Source organism: Sinocyclocheilus rhinocerous, unplaced genomic scaffold (genome assembly GCF_001515625.1).
Source record: "Sinocyclocheilus rhinocerous isolate Xijiao unplaced genomic scaffold, SAMN03320098_v1.1 scaffold887, whole genome shotgun sequence".
Lineage (NCBI taxonomy): Eukaryota > Metazoa > Chordata > Actinopteri > Cypriniformes > Cyprinidae > Sinocyclocheilus > Sinocyclocheilus rhinocerous.
The window spans coordinates 508,655-528,074 of NW_015634028.1; the positions used below are offsets into that span (position 1 = coordinate 508,655).

Here is a 19,420-nt window from a genome sequence, read left to right on the forward strand (position 1 = left end):
CTATACTCAAGCGGTGTAGATGCTGTTCTGTGGATTATCAAATAACCTATCGCAGCACCCAGGATCCCTCAGCACATCACCTGTAATCATGTCCACCTGTGTTTCTTTGTGGCCTTGAACTGCACTAATGGCTTTTTTTGACATTCTAATTTCTTTTTTCAACCAGTTAAAACAAACATCTAGAGAAGACCTACCTGCCATAGCCGGTTTCTGACATATCCGAAGTGATTTTCAAACCTTCCTAGCTGTCCTGAGGTTAATAATTCACTAGAATTTGATAAGTTCCTGTGTGAGCGCTTCAGAGAGGAAGCAGTGTGCACACATGATCAGTCCTAGCAACAAGCACGGGTGCAATTTAACACTTACAAACAGCTGGATGATGGGTTAAACCATACGAAAGGCAATCATTTTAAATGCAATGCAGAATTTGTGAAGACGGACTTTAAAAAGGAAGGTCAAAATGCAAAACTTAATGGTCCTTAAAAATAACAAATAACAACCTATTTCAGATGATAATAATACCTACGGTAGTTGCTGGAATGCATGCGGCATCAAAATATTCACAGCATCCATTACAAAACATTTTTCGATAAAACCTGCATAAACAGAAACTGCAACCATCCAAACAAATACAGCTTGCTAAGCTAATACGCTACGATGTCATGCACAATGTAGGCGGTGTATTGGTCAGTGTGTCATCCAGGCAGCTATTGTGTTGCCAACCCACTTTCCATTCAGTGCACAAACATGTTTACAGGGTTTGGTTTCTGGGCCGCAGCACAACATCATTGAAGATTGAGCCATTAGACAGATGAATGGTGCACTCGTTTAGCAAACGCTGAGTCTAATGCAGCGAATCTAATGCCGTGTCTGTTGTCTGATCAATTATAACACGGTTGTGAATGTGTTTGGCTTTAACAAACAATAAATCAGAAAACAGATTGATATGTTCTGTGTTAACGTTTGCAGAATTCATATTATCTGCTGTAACTCATTGGTACAGAAAGGGTCATTATGTTCTCTCTCGGCCTAGATAAACTGAGCCTCTAGTGGCCACAAAGAACCCTCATGAGAAAAGACGAGACTCTCATTAATATGATGCGGTCAGTTACCAGACTTCAGCAAAATGAACTGCTGCTATACTCGCAGATTAGCAATTTTAACATCCAAGCAATATAACAAGAGAAATTCAATGACAGCGTCTGCAAATGACACACAGCTCACATTTAGACAATGATATTAAAATAAATGCATGATATGTATCGCCACAACTTGAACTCTGAAACTATAATTAATAATGTTTAAATTTGCCTATTTTTTTTTTACATCTACCTAAATGCTCCATTTATATAAATAAAACACCATGCTGTCAGTGTCTGTATATTTAAATAAAATAAATAAACAGTGTCCCTACACTGTTGTTGTACTCTCGCTTAATAAAAGTATTAATTTCTTTACACTGACAAAACATTTCTGAATGGTAATATATAGCCTAGGCATATTAATAATGCATAATGCAAATGCCCTCGACGCCAAGCGTTTTTCAATAATTCGATGGACCGGAGTCAATTATTCCACTTATTATATTAAATCACTGTTACCACAACTAAAAACATATTGCCTACATATATATAGACTTGAGCCGTTGGTATGCAGGTATGAGAGAGACAGAGAGACATTAAGCGTGTGTGAATTAGCCTACCTGTGCGTCTCTAAACTGTAGCGTCTGTACTAATAGCGAATCTGTAAGTTTAACTGCATCAAAAACAGCGACGTTACCCCCTCAGCTTTTCAGTTACGATTCTTGCAAACTATTTAATCTATAAAGTCGATGGCAGGGTAGCGCGGCGCTGTCAAGAAGTGTGCATGAAAGCGAGAGCAGGAGAAAGCATTTTATTATCCATATATAGTTAAAGAAAAACATGTAAATTGTTTGTCATTCATTCGTTTGTTTGCTGCTTTGTGAATTTTGGCTCATCGACTGTAGGCTGTAAGGTATGGAACTTGAAATAATTTGGCGAAGTGATATGGACATGTAATATGGTCGACAGACCTGGAACTACTTCCTCTGCGTTTCCCGGAAAATAATTGCATATTTATATATTTAACCGCCTAGTGGTGTGTATGAATGAATGAATAAATAGTAAAACTTTAGATTAGTGAACTCATGTTCACTATTAATTATAAATATAATAGTTTTCCCTCAATAAACTCATAATTTGCTTATTAATAGTAAGAATTGTAGTGGTTATGTTTAGGTATGGGGTCAAATTAGGGATCTAGAACATATAAAGCACATATTTCAATGCCTTATTCTGCATGATAAGTACTAATAATCAGCCAATCATGCAAATATGCATGCTAATAAGTGTTCCCTAATTGAAAGTGTTACTAACTAAATAAATTAATTTGATTTAATATCTTAATAAACATGTTTGCATAACCAGCTGGCAGCTGGTGAGTGCAAATTTTTATTTCAATATGTGGATTGTACAAATGTAACAACATTTCTGGATTAAATGTTTGGACAAATGAGGGGGGGGAGGGGGGCAGAACAAAAACACACAGGCATATCAGAGCATCTGTGTATTTTATTCACATATGTTACATTTTGCATTAAATGTCATTAAAAGTCACCCTTTCTGAGATGACATCATAAAGTCTGAATCAGCACCTACAGTAATGTACTGTATTACTGCCTGCCTGACAAGCATTCACCGCAGGAGAACACACCAGCATTATCTACCCATCACACTTAGCACAACTGTCTGTCTATACAAAGTGGGGAAGGAGAGAAAAGAACTCAAAGAAAAAACAAAAACAGCAGCATGCAAGAAATCAAGACAAAATAAAGAAAAGAAGCAAACTTCAAGTGCACTGAAAACATCCTCCCTCCAGCATGGCATTATTGCGGCAATGATAATCAATACTTACCAATCAAACTGATCAATACAAATCAAACATGCTTTTTTTTTTTTTTTCTTCTTTAAATCAGTGCTTAAGTGTCTGAATATGTGTATATGTGCGTGTTGTGTTGGGGGTGCGTCTGTCTTCAGTAAGAAACAAACAAAAGGCAAAATGCCCTCAATATAGCCGGATGTTGCATGTATCACTATAATAGCACTTAATATTATTATTACAATGGCTCCACTGATGTCATTATTTTGATTGTGACGCACAACCAAAATAGACATACAAAACATCAGACGGGAAAATGAATTTGTGTATTACATTTCTATATACAATTAAATCAAATAGGATGAGACAATTTTTTCCTTTTTTTTTTTCTCCAAGAACTCTCAATGTGGTCACGCAAGGCAAATCACTGTAAGGTTTAGACTGGGGTCATTTTATGTTAAAGTGAAGCTTGATCTTAATTTTTAAGGGGACAAGGATGAAAAGAGGGAGTACTAAAATTAAACCACTTGGTAACATAGGAGCTGCATAAAATAAATAAATTGTGTGCCATACCATACATGTCCATCACTGCACTGGGGTACAATATTCAATTTGATGTGATCCAGTTTAATGCATTTTCAAATAATTAACTTGTGCATACATAATGCCCTCTCCACAGTTACAGATTACACAATCAATGATGGTCCGAGGACAGAGCTTTGAGGAACACCACATTTATGGGACTGGAAAACTAGCCTTCGCTAAATGTATATTTGTGTAAAGTACCTTTCTAGTAAAGTTTCTTCTTTTTTTCCCCTCTTTTTTTTTTTTTTTTTTTTTACTTTTTGATAACATTAAAACGGATCTTTTCTTTTCCTTTTTTTTGGTCTGATTCTTTTTCATAAAGGATCTATACACCATCTGGCCGAGTTCAAAGATGTAGAACAAAGTGACAACCCCTTTTCTCAGGAACACTTCAGATCAGGAATTCAAGATATTGAATGGTGTGTGCATCAAAATATCACAACAACACAAATAATAATGTATTTAAACAACAGAAAACTTCACTACCTGCAAAATCCTAGAGGAGGAGAAATTGGACTCCGGCGGCCAATTGCTACCAACAGACCAGCCATCAAATGGCTCTGAGAATCTGTATGATGAGACTCTCTGAACCAGAGCTCAGTGTAATGGCAAACACTGCCCCCTATGGACCATCGGACACCAGTCCAGAAAGTATCATTTAATTAGAATATGGGAAAGACAATCAAAACTTTGAGTGACAACTGACTTGGTGGGTGTGTGGCAAGATAAGTTTGGCTATAGTTCGGAGAATCTCAGGAAATCTGTCAATATTCACAGATCACTATTTCACCCTTAACCAAAAGAAAGAAGAAATTATATTTTGCAATAATAAAAAAGCAGATTTTTAGAACCATAATTGTATTGCATTATTTTCCAGACAAATTAAACATCTGCCCACTCTTTACAGTAAAAAAACAAAAAAAGGAACCTACTGAGGGGAAAAACACATTAAGATGGTTTGCAGTAATAAGAATTTGGGGCAAATTGTGTTGGTGGTGAAAATGATACAAATCATCTTTATTCTAAAACCAACTTCATTTTCTTAATGGAAAAAAAAACAAAAACACTTTTTTTTTTAATTAAGTTTTATATCTTTTTAGTTGACCTTTATGACCTTTATCTCAGGGAAAGGGCCACCGATCATTATATAAAGACTAGCTCTGTCTCTAGCCATTAAATATAATGTGCTACAAGGTTGCAGGGGAATATTTTAATAATAAACTAAACAGACCACCCAACCACCATCAAAAACAGAGCCTTCATTAGAAGAAAAGAAAAAAAAAAAACGAAAATTGTAAAAATATATATATATTTTTTTCAAAGGTATAATTTACTTTATTCAAACAATGAATAGCAGCACTTCTTAAATATTAAAATCTTTTATCTGAGACCAGCAAAACAAAACAAACAAACAAAAACAAAAAAAGAAATTATAAAATAAAATTCCTGAGGATGACAGCAACTACACCTCGAGTCAGAGAGAAATCTCACTTTAGCTCTAATCGGTTGATATTTCGTCTCATACCCTGCTTTAGACCCCACAGTTAGTCTTATGAGATGTGTTTCAGCTCAAATAGCATGATGTGGTGGTGGGTGGATATGTTGAGAGTCTCGGTACCTTTAGCATTCAAGGTTTTGATATTAATTCTGATATCTATACATGATTTGTTTAACATTGGTCAAAATTGTTTTTTGTTTTTTTTCCTCAAGAATCTCTCTCCTCAAAATCTATTTCAGTTTTCCAAACATTACAGAACCGGAGTATTATTCCACTTGTGCGTCCAACAGACTAGACACAGATTCACTCAGTGTGCTTTCACTTTGAGCTTGCTGGGACAAAACAAAATTCTCTCCCTATAAATCCACACGGAAAATCACTTTTGAACACACTCACGCGCACACACACACGCTGTTAGTCAATAGGCTTGATTGTACACTAAACTTCACATGAACCCAGGCTGTGGCCAACTCAATGCAGGTTTTCTTTATATTACACGATAGAAATCATCAGAGGATGTCACAGAGGCTGGCACTGGCATCATGTGACCTGTCCTCTCCAGGTTATGGGCTGTACTGTTAAAGTCCATTGTAATGGGGACCCCAGCGCTTGTTGATATGGTCGAAGGTGTGCGAGACCCACTGCTGCTCCAGAACGCGGTATCTCTCCTCACATAAATACAGAGGCTTTCCTCGACTATGGAACAGAAAAAAAACAAGAGCTTACAGCAGGAAATGAAAACAATTTTCTCTATAAAAGAAATGAACAGGCAAATAAACTTAAATCCACAAATAAATGACTACTAAGCAGGGAAAGTACGCCACAAAAATGAACAAAAACGTCCCCCAATTTTAAGATAAGGGAACACGGATGTCACGAGTAAGATAATGTCAACATGAATTAAAAACTTGATCTGAAAATGCTGATTTTTCGGCAGTACATTTAAATCGGCTCACATTGCAGCAGATTTCTTTTTATGCATTTTTTGCAGCATTGAGCATTATAACCAATCACGTGTTTCTGTTGAGTTATGAAGTAATGGCCAATCGGAGGCGTTTAGTCAACTGTGAAAAAAACCGTTTGACCGAATTCTGCACTCTCGTGAATTCTTCACAAACAAAGTTAACAGCTTCGATGTCTGTAACAGGATTTTTTTGCAAGAGCGCAGAACTCAAATCATTGGCTGCTTCAGTGATAGCGGACATTCTTTGCAAGCTTTCTGTATATAATTTATTCCTAGTCTTGAATAACCATTGTGTTTTTCACGCTACTAAGATAACCAATTTGGCCTTGATTTTTGAATGCATAAAAAAGCAATAAAAATGAATTCATAAACGGTTCTCAGCTTGTTTTGTCCGTGTAGCCGAATGTGACATGATGTTTCCCCAAACACAAAAATGTTTATGTATTCTATTATGTACTCTAGGGTTGTGACGGTGAGGAAATTTTCCCACCGGTTAATCGACGTGTGACAACACCGATAATACCGGTATCACCGTGGGGGCGTTCCCTCTTTTTCTCGCTTTCCTTCGCTTTTAAATAGCTTGTAAAAGCTGCGTGCGCATTTTACTTTCACTTTCAAATAGCGGCAATTCGGCGTAAAGCAATATGTACTCTAGTATAATCAACATTAGAAATCATTACTACAACATCAAGAGTAATAACAGACAATAATGTCATAAAAATGCAGCCCTAACATGTAACAAGCTTTTTTTTTTTTTTTTATAATAACGTGTGCCTGTTCAGAATAAATTGTATTAGCCTGAAGGGGTTTATTCTGAGATAACAACAGGCTGGATGTACATTATCCCGCTTATTACATGGCTACTTGCTACATAAGTAAATAACTAGACGCGAAATATTGATTTGAGTTTAAATATTTGAACGCAAAGCTTCCGTGAAGACAGCAGTTGCGAGCAAGCGGCAAATTCAAACTAGACGGACATTTAAGGAAAACGGTGCAGTCAAACCACTTATTACACAACATTTCACCACAAAAATAATTAAGGCAATAAAAGAATTAAGACGAAAATGTTTTAAAACCTTACCAGTTTGTTAGTTCTCTTATAATCCATTACAGCGTACAAAACAATCGTAGCAAAATGGCAGCAGCTGCGTTTGTATGAAACGAGAGCGAGTCCGCGATACCAGGATGACATAATTAAATAATTGTACACCATTTTGAATCGAGTTTTAATATTTTATTAGCTAAACAAACGCAAAGCTTCCACCAAGAAAAAATAGTTCAAGCAAGAGTACAGCGCCGACTGCTGTTACCCGGATGAGCCTGTGTTATTAGCTTTTACCGGTTGTTATCGAGGGATAGCATACCTCGGACTGTTGCGACTGACCAATCAGAATCAAGTATTCCACAGAGCCGTGTAATAAAGCAATTATAAAAACTGCCCTTACAAGCATCACCCCTTAATGGAAAAGCTCATTTCTGCCCTGGCTACTGGGACCCTCAGAATAGCTGCAGAATAGAGCAGCGAGAGGTTTACCGTAGGTCTCTGTCCTCCTCTCCATGAGCGTCCAGATATACAGACCCCCACAGACAGAAGCGATGGCCTCGGATGATAATGATGACCGAGGCGTTAATCAGGAGGAAGATACCGGTCGCTGCTCCGCAGTGCTGAGAGTGCTTTGGATTAAAAATCATTATAATCCTGATTATAATCAGTCGTACAGATCATTCAAACTGAAACTTGCAGCGTTTGCTACACACTCACCAGCACACACTCACAGACGCCCTGCTGTTTACAGCAGTGACCCTTCAGACAGACAAACGCGCCGCACACCAGGCACAGCGCAGGGTCTTTGGGGGTCTTGCCGCAGCTGGTGCAGGATTTCCTGTGGTAGTACTGGAAGATGGTGTTGTAATTGTCTGGCAGGTGCAGGAGACGAGGTGCGGCCCACTGCAGATCCTGACCTAATAGAGACTGAAGAGATGCAAGAAAATCACTCAGATGTCTGATTAAATTTCCTTTCACTGTCAGTCAAAGCAATCTTTTTGCTTTTTAACATCTTATAAAAAATGTGAAGGTGCAATATCTAATTTCTGTCCATCTTCCACTGGAAGATGTTGCTGTGTCAGCCTGGTCAAAATGCTCAAACCTGACAAATGTTTCAGTTTTTAATGTACATTTTTCTAGGGAATCAAACTACACATCTTGTATTTCACTCTCCATATTAAAGTTACCATGAAATTAAAATAACCGTTCTGTTTTTTATGGAATGATAATCTTTAATCAAAAATATTAACATGGTGAAAAAATAAAAATGGTAGTGCAAAACATCCACCCAACTTGAATCTAATCTTTTTAACATTAGTCAAAGTCTTGTCCTAATCAGCCACGACTGTGACAAAATCCAAGATATTTTGCAGCTTAGTGTCTTTGTTGTTTTGCAGCATGACATCTGATTGGTTCAAACCCTGCTCTACAATGTTGTATACTAAATATCAAATGTGATGCTTATTGACACAGGTCATGCTTGGTTATAGGTCACAGTGGTTAACAGTATTAAATACAACTAATTAAATCACTGGTGTTAGCAACACTTCAAATAGAACAGGGTGCAAAGAAACATGACCTAGGAGACACAAACACTGACCACAGACTGCTGGGTGGGAGTATCGGACAGAGCGATGACTTCTGAACACCACTGACTGATCAGATCGATAGCATTGAGGTTCCACTCCAGACACGCTGCACTGCTCGAGGCTCCACTGGACTGAACAGAACCAGACAAACCCAGACACCCGGCCAGCAGAGAGAACTCCTCCTCCACCTGTGACCACAGACACCCGGCAGTTAGTAACCGGGCTGTAGTATTAGTGGGTTATAGTATTTGAAACTAGCTTTAGATAAAAACAGCAGACAGCAGATTAAGTGTGTGTGTACCAGGCAGCCGGGTAAGCCGTCTCCATACAGGTGGTGCTGCAGTAAACAGGACAGTCTCAGGAAGGGCAGACAGAACTGCTGTAGGCTGAACTCAATGGACTGAGGAGACCACACACTGGAGCTCAACTACAGAGAGAAGACATCATTAAAAACAGCTCATTCCCTGCTGGTAAAGCCCTGATAAACAGTCCTCTGACAGCAGGCCTCAGAGATCAGAACAAGCTTCAGACTCAAATAACAGGGAGCTGCTGATTCCTCTGCAATAGAGAATGACTCTTCTTTGGCTGGTTGTCACTAAACTTGAAGTATTTGACATAAAAGTCATTTGTTTTAGTTTTTTTAAGAAATTAATACTTTTATTCAACAAGAATGCATTTATCTGATCAAAAGTAACTGCACTTGCACACTGTTACACATTTTTTTAGAATAAACGTTGCAGTTTATCAAAAAATAATCTTAATAAATAAAATAAAATAAAATATAAAATAAAAATCAGAAAAACAATTTCCACAAAAATATTATGGAGTAAAAAAAAAAAAAAAAGAGAAGTAATGATGCTTTCCATCACAAGAATATATTACATTTTAACATATATTAAAAATAGAAAACATTCACTTTAAATCGTAATAACATTTCACAAAATTACTATTTTTACTGTATGTTTGATCACAGGGATTAAAGTTCCGTCGCTACGAAGGATTTCCGTCAGTTCATACAGACAGTCACTTGCTTCATTCCTGAATGATTCAGTTGTTCGAATGAATCAATTGAATGAATGATTCAGTGATAAAATCAGTGACTTGCCGCCACCTGCTGGCGGATTTAGTTTCATTTTTAGCGTATAATTTCAGTTATTTGAATCATATTTCTGTATTCAAAATGTTATATTTAAAACATTAATCTCCACATGAATTTATGAATTTAATTGCACTCATGCCACCTCTGAGCCTCATTAAACGTCTGAAAATGCAAGCCACTTTTGTGTTCTTCTGTGCCACCTCTGTAGTACAAATTAATACTAATTTCATATGATTGGTAACTTATTTGTCTTATTTCTACTTATTATTTTATTGCAGGTGTTAAAGCAAAAAAAATATATTTTAACTTAATTTTTCTTCGACCAAACCCCATTCCTCAGCCATACCTGTCACACACCCAGTTTAAGAGCAGTCAAGTCACTGATTTCATCACTGAATCATTCATTCAATTGATTCGTTCGAACGGCTGAATCATTCAGGAATGAAGCAAGTGACTGTCTTTATGAACTGACGGAAATCCGTCGTAGCGACGGAACTTTAATCCCTGTGATCAGATAAATGCAGCCTTGGTGAGCATAAGAGACAATAATAAGATTTTTATCTTACCGACCCCAAACTTTTGAACAGTAGAGTTTACCATAAATAGTCCTTGCACATAAACTAAACTAATTTAATGTTTTATTTTAGATTTGTAAAATGTTCCAAGTAAATTGTTTTACTGTAATGCATCCTGATTTGAGATGACAATTGAATATGAAATAAAATAAATAAAGATCTGACTACCTGCACAATAAAATATTTCTCTACTTTCTTTCTCTACTACTTGAAAAGATGTAGAAGTGAAGTGAAGTGAAAATATGTTTGGTTTCATGAGATATTTGCAAGACAAGTTCAACAATGGGTCCCTTAGATACTTGACTACATACTTTTCTTCACTTAAAAAATTAATAAATTAGTGATATATATATATATTCTCATGGTTACTACTATGTTGAATTCAACATCAACAATCAATTTTTGTCCAATAAATGTTATTTGTAAGATTAGTCATTAAAAAGCAATCAAATGATTAGCATGGTTTGTTAGATCAACTCATTATTGCAATGTACTTCAATAATAACTGCTAAACTGCAGGAAAGATTACGATATTATGGTGTTACAGTAGTGCTGGGCGGTATACCGGTTCATACCGAATACCGGTTTTTATTTTTGTTATGATATGAATTTTGCAAATACCGCAATACCGGTATATGTCACTTAAACAACGTTCGGAACGCGACACTGTTTGAAAGGGGTGTTGCACTGTGTTGAGGGAACAGCTGTATGTTACTAAGTTACAGCACTGTTCTGTTGTGCTGTGGTCTATGTGACATTGGAGATCATGACTCACCACAAGTGTTTCCTCAGAGTTGGTGTCATACACATCTTTGGCCTTCGTCAGCTCAGAGATCATGTGACCCAGGAGCGACTCCCATGATTTGTCAGAGTTTGGCGTGTTCTGCGTGTGAAACAACATGAATTAAAGCAAGCAGTGTTTTACATTTCTCCCTTCAGACTGTAATCACGGTTATTCTACCAACTGGACTGAATTTTGAATCCAACTTAGGCTTTGAAATACAGTAACTTTAAGTGAGTGAGTGAGTGAGTGAGAGAAAGAGTGAGAGAGAGTGAGAGTGAGAGTGAGAGAGAGAGAGAGAGAGAGAGAGAGCACTTAATGTGCAATTTAATCATTGTAAAATAGTTCCAGTTTTGAAATCTGACTAGATGAGCCACACATTGAGCCTTTGAATAATAAACAATACAAATATACACACGCATGACCAAACATCAACTGAATCTACATCAATTGTGAACCAATTTATATTGCTGTTCCACAGCTATTATAACACACATGCTTGCTATAACTGACTGAAGTAAGTCTAAGAAAGCTTTTTGATTGGTGGCTGTGATGAGTAGGTCACTGGCAGCACCTTCTTGGCAGCTCCAGTGTTGCTCCAGGCGAGTCTCTCCTCACGGCTGAATCTGATGGACAGAGCGGCCAGAGCCTGTGTGTACTGCAGACTGTACAACACCTTCACAACACACGTGAAGTGCTCTGCACACAAACACACACACAGCATGGTTATCATCAACACCAGATGCAGTATCTTAAGTTTAAAACACAGCATGAAATCAAAACTGATTTTCGCTTCAATGTTTGTGGTTACACTGCCTGTGCTTTATTCATGTATAATAATTTCATCATGAAAAAAAAATCCCTCATATTACATAACATTATGACTGTTTCAAATTCGAGGTATATATTTCATCACTTCAAGCCTTCAATCACTTTCATCCGTGGGAACTGAACCCATGACCTTGTCGTTGCATTGCTCCACTGTTTGAGCAGCAGGAACGCTAGAATAATTTATTTATACCAGTGTTTGGAAGTTCTTTGTGTAACTTTATGAACTTAATGTTTTTAACCTAAACCACTACAGTTTAATTTATCTGCAAAAGCTGTACTTTGACATAAGTGACATACAATCTTGTGTAATCTCAACCACTGGCAATGAAACTTCTTCATAAAAGATGTAAAGTTTACCTTACACTCAGCATATTTAATGTGACGTGAATTTAATGTTTCTGTAGTCTCACCAAGGCTACATTATTAAAAATACAGTAAAACAGCAATATTGTTAAAAAAAAACAAAAAAAAAACCTTTTCTATTAAAACGTCATTTATTGCTGACGCAAAGCTGAATTTTGAGCATCATTACTCTAGTCTTCAGTGTCACATGATCCTTCAGAAATCAGAAAACTTTTTTCCCCCCCTATAGCAGCCTCTTTGGCCTCCCCAAATGTAAAAATGTTGGTTATATCCTTGAATAAAAGCACCAATAAGACGCACACAGAGACACTCACTCAAAGAGCTCTATAGACCCTAGAGCTTTCAAGAGAACCATGGATCTTTTGTTAGGACACAAAAATCAATTATGTAGACAAAAAAAAAGGACATTTGATTTTTTTGGAGAGGGTAATTAGGCCTTGTGTGCATGTAGCAGGTGTTAGGACCAGTTGTGTGATGAGAAACACACACACACACACACACACAGACGATGACACTCCATTAACATTCCTCACCAGAGACAATGACACCTCTCACACACACACACACCAGTGTCATTGTGACAGTACAAAACTATTCTCTAACACATGCACAGCCCGTTTCTGTTCTAATACAAGCTTTATTGTGTTGTGTCTTCAGACTGATGGACTCGAATCGATCCCTTGCTCACAACCACGAAACACATGATGCTTATTTGAGAGCCAATCAATGATCAGTGATCAATCAAATGACAGTCATGGCCTTTACAGACTTTAAATTTAAATGTACTTTTTAATTGCCTTTGAAAGCTCAGAAGTGCACCCGAGTCACTGATGCACTGATATATGTTCTAGAAAACACATATTTGAGTTTCTACAATAATTAAACAGTGCTATACAGAGACTACGAAAGATTTTACTTGTACTAAACATCCCTTCTGCATGCAGTAGAGCTTTCAATTGATTAAAATGTGCGATAATTTAATTACAAGATATGCCAATCAAATTGAAAGCATATCAGTATTTGCTGAGAAAAGTTCCCAACTGAAGATACTTTATTAAAGGCATCAGGTTACTGTGGCAGATTAAACAGACACACTGTCAGTGTTTGGGATTGACAACCGCATTTACTTACAGGTGTGAGTCTCGAAATGTCCCGTTCACACAGCAGTCTCTCGAATACGGTCTGTGTGAATGTGCAACGGGAGTCAAGTCCGATTTCCTTACCAGTTACCATAGCAACAGTGACCAAAGTAATATCAAAGATGGCGACGTCCACAAAACTTAAAGGTGGGGTAAGCGATTTCTGGTAGCCAATGTTGACATTTGAAATCACCAAAACAAACACGCCCCTACCCCAAAAGGGTCTCGCCCCTATTTTGATAGCTCCGCCCCACACATACGTACGCAACCTAGGCAACAATTAATTCTGTGAAACAAAGCAAAATCAATGTTAGACCGTGTCTACACCGGACGCGAGTGGCGCGGCACAACAAAATACTATAGAACTCATTATAATCAGTGATGCTGTCTACACTGGATATATCCTACTTCTTGCCTTCTTGCCTTAAGCCTTCTTTTGTTCCGCAGACGTTTTCCTCTTTTGTTTTTTATCCGCCATCTCTATCTTTCTGTCGCTCGGGTCGCTAATGTCCATCCTGTGCACTGAACGCTCTCTCCTCCACATCATGAGTAGACACGCCCCTTACTGCTGATTGGCTACAAGTTTGTTTTGCTAGTCGGCCCGAATCAGTTTTCTAAAGCGTTTTTGAAAAATCACTTACCCCACCTTTAAAGTCTTATCATTTTCTGACACAACAAGAGTCCAAATTAGTTCCGTTCACCCAGCGAAGGTTTTCCGAGAATGCGGTTGTGAGTCCTGAAAAATTATGGGTGTGAGTTCGGTTGCGTTACCTTTGCGTAAAGGCTGAGGCATGGTAAGGATGAAGATGATGAGGAGGGATGGGACGTCTCTGAAGAGCATGGGCACCTCAGGACGTTCATCATCACAGTACCTGCACACAAAACACACAATCATTCAACAATACTACACTAAATGCTTCAGAAACACAGAAAACATGACCACTACCAAAAAAAAAAAGAGCAGTATACAGTATACACAGCATTTTTTAACTTACATGCATGATATTGTGATCTACAGACAATACTTTCACATCTATCTTGCCGACGGCAGCACAACTGAAATCATTATGTAAGAACGAGACTATTTACTGTAGGTGAACAGTCACGAGTTCTTTCAATGGAATTTTACTGTAAATGTACAGTAGGTGGGAGCAGGTTACACAAACCCAAGATTGCAATTAAAATGTAAAAAGAAAATATTCTTTGAGCAAATATTTATTTATTTAGAAGACCATTTTTTGATGTGCTGTCCATTTGAGCAGAATTCACACCCCAAAAGCGTTTGGACACACACTCAAACATACACAAATAAAATTGCCATAATGGCATCTAAACATATCAAGAATGGCTTTAGTGTCCAAAAACTACCTCTCATATAATAAAAACACATGGTCTTTTGTGCTTGATAAGTGATTAGAGGTAGGCAGAAGCAGGGACAGCAGTGGTTTTATTCAAATGGCTATATTAATAGCGCTGCTAAAGCGCCCGAGGGTTCTAGTGACAGAGTTTTCCTTCAAAAGACTCTAACAAGGTATTTATAGGCACAGCTGTCTCCCATCTGAGTCCAGCCCGTCCAACAGTCCTAAGAGACGCACAGGTGAAAACCCTGTCTTACCGCCCCAACGCAGGAGAAATGAGGCCATTTAACTAGCCCGAGAGTGTTAAGTGCCTTTTAAACAGGAGGCGCGATGAGCGGTAACCTCCACACAGCCATAAACCCTCAAAATAAAGCGTAGCACTCATGAAATGTAGTGCTGCACACCATAATTTACTAGATGCAGCAGTTATTGGTATCTATGGAAACCCCATTTGTGCAAGTCTCTCTCTCTCTCTCTCAAAAAGATGCAGCGGCAGAGACGCAACATAAAAAGCCAGTTAAGAGTAGAATCTTCTGCCTTCTGTTTTTTATTCATTTTTTTTCTTTTAAATACCAAAATACAACAAAGCACTTAAGAGTGCATGTGTATCTTTAAATGATTAAATGTCAACATGTCTTTTTAACTGATTTGTTAGAAGAACTGCCTCGTCAGAGTCATCCGTTTGTGAACCACACTACTCTGCTCTCAGTTTTTGTGAAACATTGCGAACAACGAATATAAAACTATTGATTACATAGTATATGTGTGTGTGTTAGTATATTTAAGTTAATTTTAAAAAATTCAGATAGTACTGTTCAAATGTTGAGCTACTGTCATTCTAATTGAAGTTTCTTATGTTCACTAAGGCTGCACCAAAAAAAAAAAAAAGTTTTTGAATTATTGTTACAAATTTAAAAAATATATATATTTTAACATGTAATTTCTTCCTGTGATCAAAGCTGAATTTTCAACATCATTACTCCAGTCTTCAGTGTCACATGATCCTTCAGAAATCATTCTATGCTGATTTGTGGAAACTGTGATACTTTTTCAATTCAATTCAATTCAAGTTTATTTGTGTAGCGCTTTTCACGATACAAATCGTTGCAAAGCAACTTTACAGAAAATTAAGTTTCTACAATATATTTAGTAGTAGCTTATCAGTGGTGACTGTCAGTTAATGTACATATGGCAGAATGCACGGAAACTCAATTAAAGACGTAATCAAATACTTTTTGTAAGGATACTTTAATTGTGTGAACGGGAAGTTCTTTTGCCAGCATTTAATTTCCATAATTACAGCAGCATCTCTGATTGTTGGATCTCTGTTCAGGATTACAAGTAGTGCACTGTGTGTTTAGCAATTTATATTTTATAAAAAGTTCAGTTCAGGAAATGCTGATTGTGTGTGTGTGTGTACTCACTCGTTGTCTCTGGTGTGCGTGCTCTGTGTGAGTCTGGTCCAGGGGTTGTATGCTGAATCTATGCTGTAGAGACGCATGTGCATGGCCAGCACATGAAACAACTGATCTGAAACACACAGAGAACACACACACACACACCAGTGTTAGTGTGTGCAACATGATGAATGGAGTTTGCGTAGAGCCTCCAGGCGTGTAGGAGGATGTGACAGATATCAGACCTCATGAAAACCTGTCCTTTTACACACTGATCAATGCCTTCAACGCGGTGTCCAGACCAGCGGCAGTGGATCACTGCTGCCCCCTACCTGCAGCTCACAAACCCACCTGACACCAGCAGCAGAGGCTTCAGAACCAAATCCTGATAAACCTGCAACTTTACCTCAGCAGACAGATTACAACAGAGCTCACACAGTTTCGGCAATATATACTCCATATACACTACCATTTAAAATCTTGGGGTCTGTATAATTTAGTAAATAATTAAATTCATTTATTTGATAAAAAAAAAAAGTAAAATATTATTACAATTTAAAACTACTGTTTTCTATTTAAATGTGTTTAAAAATGTAATTTATTCCTGTGATCAAATCTGGATTTTCAGCATCATTACTTCAGTCCTCAGTGTCACATGATCCTTCAGAAATCTGATGCTCAAGGAACATGTCTTATTATTAATGTTGAAGCAGTTGTGCAGTTTTTATGAAAAAACAAACAAACAAACAAAAAACACATACAGGTGATGCATTGTTTTTAGAATTCTTTGAATAAAGACTTCACAAGAACAGCATTTATTTGAAACATTTTTTTTCTAACATTGTGAATGTCTTGCTGTCAGTTTTGATGAATTTAATGTAATCATTAAAAAAAAAGAAACAAAAAAGTTTATTTATAATATTTTGATGAACTGTGGATAATTTGATTATTCTTTCAGCTACCAATAAGTTTAAATATTATGCTTGACTTGACCATTTCCAAAGCCACAAATTTTAACTTTAAAAAAATATTTTGCATCATCAAAAGACATTAACACAAAATTGGATAAAAATGCTTAAGAGTCAATTTTGAGATTACAACATGACACAACTGATTAAATTACACATGCAATACAGTGTAGTCATATGCTCACATTGTAGCATGCTAATAAAACGATCAATTATCAAATCATAATACGAAGGCATATATTAACAGTATACTGTATATTATGCAGTATGCAGCAAACAGTATTTTAGTTTTCTATTTCCAACATGCCCAAGAGATCCTAGAGCCAGACTGAAACTTATAGACACACACACACAGGGTCATTACCACTTTAAAAATCAAAGCTTATTAACCTACTTCTGTGAGCAGTGCATCTAATGTACTAGTGTATGACTGCAACGTCATGTGACTTACACAATAAAATAACAACTGACATTGAATTTCTAATGTCATTTTACACAGTCTCAGCTTTTAAACTAATTTCATCTCCTCTGAATGCAATGAAAGATGTGATGTATTTCAGACTTGTGTGCTTTTACAGGCTGCGTGGATTCTTAGTGCAGACAGGATACCAGATGTGCATTATTACCAGAAGCAAAACACCAGCCACATATAATATGCTGGCTCATCTACAGACTCATGGATAGAGCAATATCACCACCTATAGGTAACTAAGACTGGATAAAATTATTCCTTCATTCAAAGCATTTTTAATAAAAATATGAGAGGGGAAACAGCTTAGAAAAACTTATTGGTTGATTGAGTGTGAATTGAAATTTTCAACAAAACCCTCCACAGAAACAGCAATGCGAGGGGATGTGAGAAGGACGTTTACACAGAAGAGCACTTTTGCATTATGACTGCACTATTTTTTGAAGTGTCGGCCCATTTACACGTGTCAAAAGATGCCTTTAGCTGTTGCTTTTCACCTCAATGTTTTACAGCGTCTCAACACCATGAGCAATGTGTGTCAACTTCAATATACACTACTGTTTGTGGTCAATAAGATCTTTTAACGAAATTAATACTTATTGAGCAAGGATGCATTTAATTGATCAACAGTGACAGTAAAGACTTTCATAATGTTGCAAAAGATTTGCTGTTCTTTTAAACTTTCTATTCATCAAAGAATCTTGAAAAAAAAGTATCAAAGTTTTCACAAAAATATTAAGCGGCACAACTGCTTTCAACATTGATAATAAAAAGAAATGTTTCTTGAGCAGCAAATCAGCATATTAGAATGATTTCTGAAGGATCATGTGACACTGAAGACTGGAGTAAGGGCTATTGAATTTATAATAACTATACTGGAGTAATAGTTATTCTACATTTATTCAAAATTGTCAATTCAGTAAATCAGCTTACCATCTTGGTATATCTTGGGATGTCTTTGGGAGTGTCCAAAGAAAATGTCTCAATATTTCAGCAATAAAAATGTATCAGCAAAAAATAAAAAAATAAAAATAAAAAATAAAATGGTATTATACATTTCTTTTCATATCAAACATGCTGAAAAGCATTTTCAGGCTGTTCCAGTTGATGCACATGCTTATTCAACAGTTAAACTATCAAAAATGACCATAAAAGGCAGGACTAAAACTACTAAATCTTATATGATTTTTAATGTTTAATTTACATATGACTGGTCCAACTCCTTCCCTCAAAACGATGTCTTGGACAACTAGCAACAAGTTTGGGTGATACAAATCCATTTGCACTCTGTTCTGTTACAAGAACATGAATGCTCTCTAAACCTCAGTCATGATGGCACATGGAAGTGTGAGAGATCTCCAGATATTCATTCCAATCCTCCATCCCCTTGCTTCTATCCACTTTGCAATCACTTTATCATGTAGACGGACAGCCGAAACGGAGATTTCTGCATCGCTCTATTTCTCACCCACGTCTCTCCACCACCCTCATCCTCACACACTCTCCATCTCCATATTGATCTTCCATCTCCACCCACCTGTGATTACAGTGTGCATACTTGCCCCATTCACATGCCATCAATCACACATAGACATCAAACACGACTCAGGTGTCTGAAAGGCAAAAGTGAATGTCATCCAATCTACACTAACATCCAGAGAAAGAATTAACATCAACTGACATTCAAATTTTCCTAAATACAACCCAGAAGAATCACTATGACTAAATACAGGACATCTGATGGCAAATCTGACAGCAGTAGTACAGAAGTCAGAGTCATTCTGGAAGGCAACTACTTTTTACCAGCCACTTACATTTGAACAAATCACTGAATTTAACTATTAAACACTGTCATGTA

At 37.0% G+C, this 19,420-nt stretch overlaps 2 protein-coding genes across 2 annotated transcripts in view; both read right to left on the bottom strand.

The window, feature by feature from the left end:
• Positions 1-252, bottom strand: part of myo3b (myosin IIIB) — a 157,112-nt gene extending 156,860 nt beyond the window's left edge. Inside the window, exon 1 of the mRNA XM_016559089.1 lies at positions 195-252. Within this exon, the coding sequence (XP_016414575.1) occupies positions 195-201 (7 nt within the window). The 5' untranslated portion in view covers positions 202-252. The remainder of the gene's footprint in view (positions 1-194) is intronic.
• Positions 253-3,524: 3,272 nt separating this feature from the next.
• The window catches only part of ubr3 (ubiquitin protein ligase E3 component n-recognin 3), a 58,564-nt gene continuing 42,668 nt past the window's right edge, over positions 3,525-19,420 (bottom strand). Inside the window, exons 30-38 of the mRNA XM_016559116.1 lie at positions 16,153-16,290; positions 14,142-14,242; positions 11,612-11,736; positions 11,032-11,139; positions 8,884-9,009; positions 8,594-8,770; positions 7,711-7,920; positions 7,483-7,622; positions 3,525-5,677 (exon numbers count right to left, since the gene is read on the bottom strand). Coding sequence (XP_016414602.1) covers positions 5,560-5,677; positions 7,483-7,622; positions 7,711-7,920; positions 8,594-8,770; positions 8,884-9,009; positions 11,032-11,139; positions 11,612-11,736; positions 14,142-14,242; positions 16,153-16,290 — 1,243 coding nt within the window. The 3' untranslated portion in view covers positions 3,525-5,559. The remainder of the gene's footprint in view (positions 5,678-7,482; positions 7,623-7,710; positions 7,921-8,593; positions 8,771-8,883; positions 9,010-11,031; positions 11,140-11,611; positions 11,737-14,141; positions 14,243-16,152; positions 16,291-19,420) is intronic.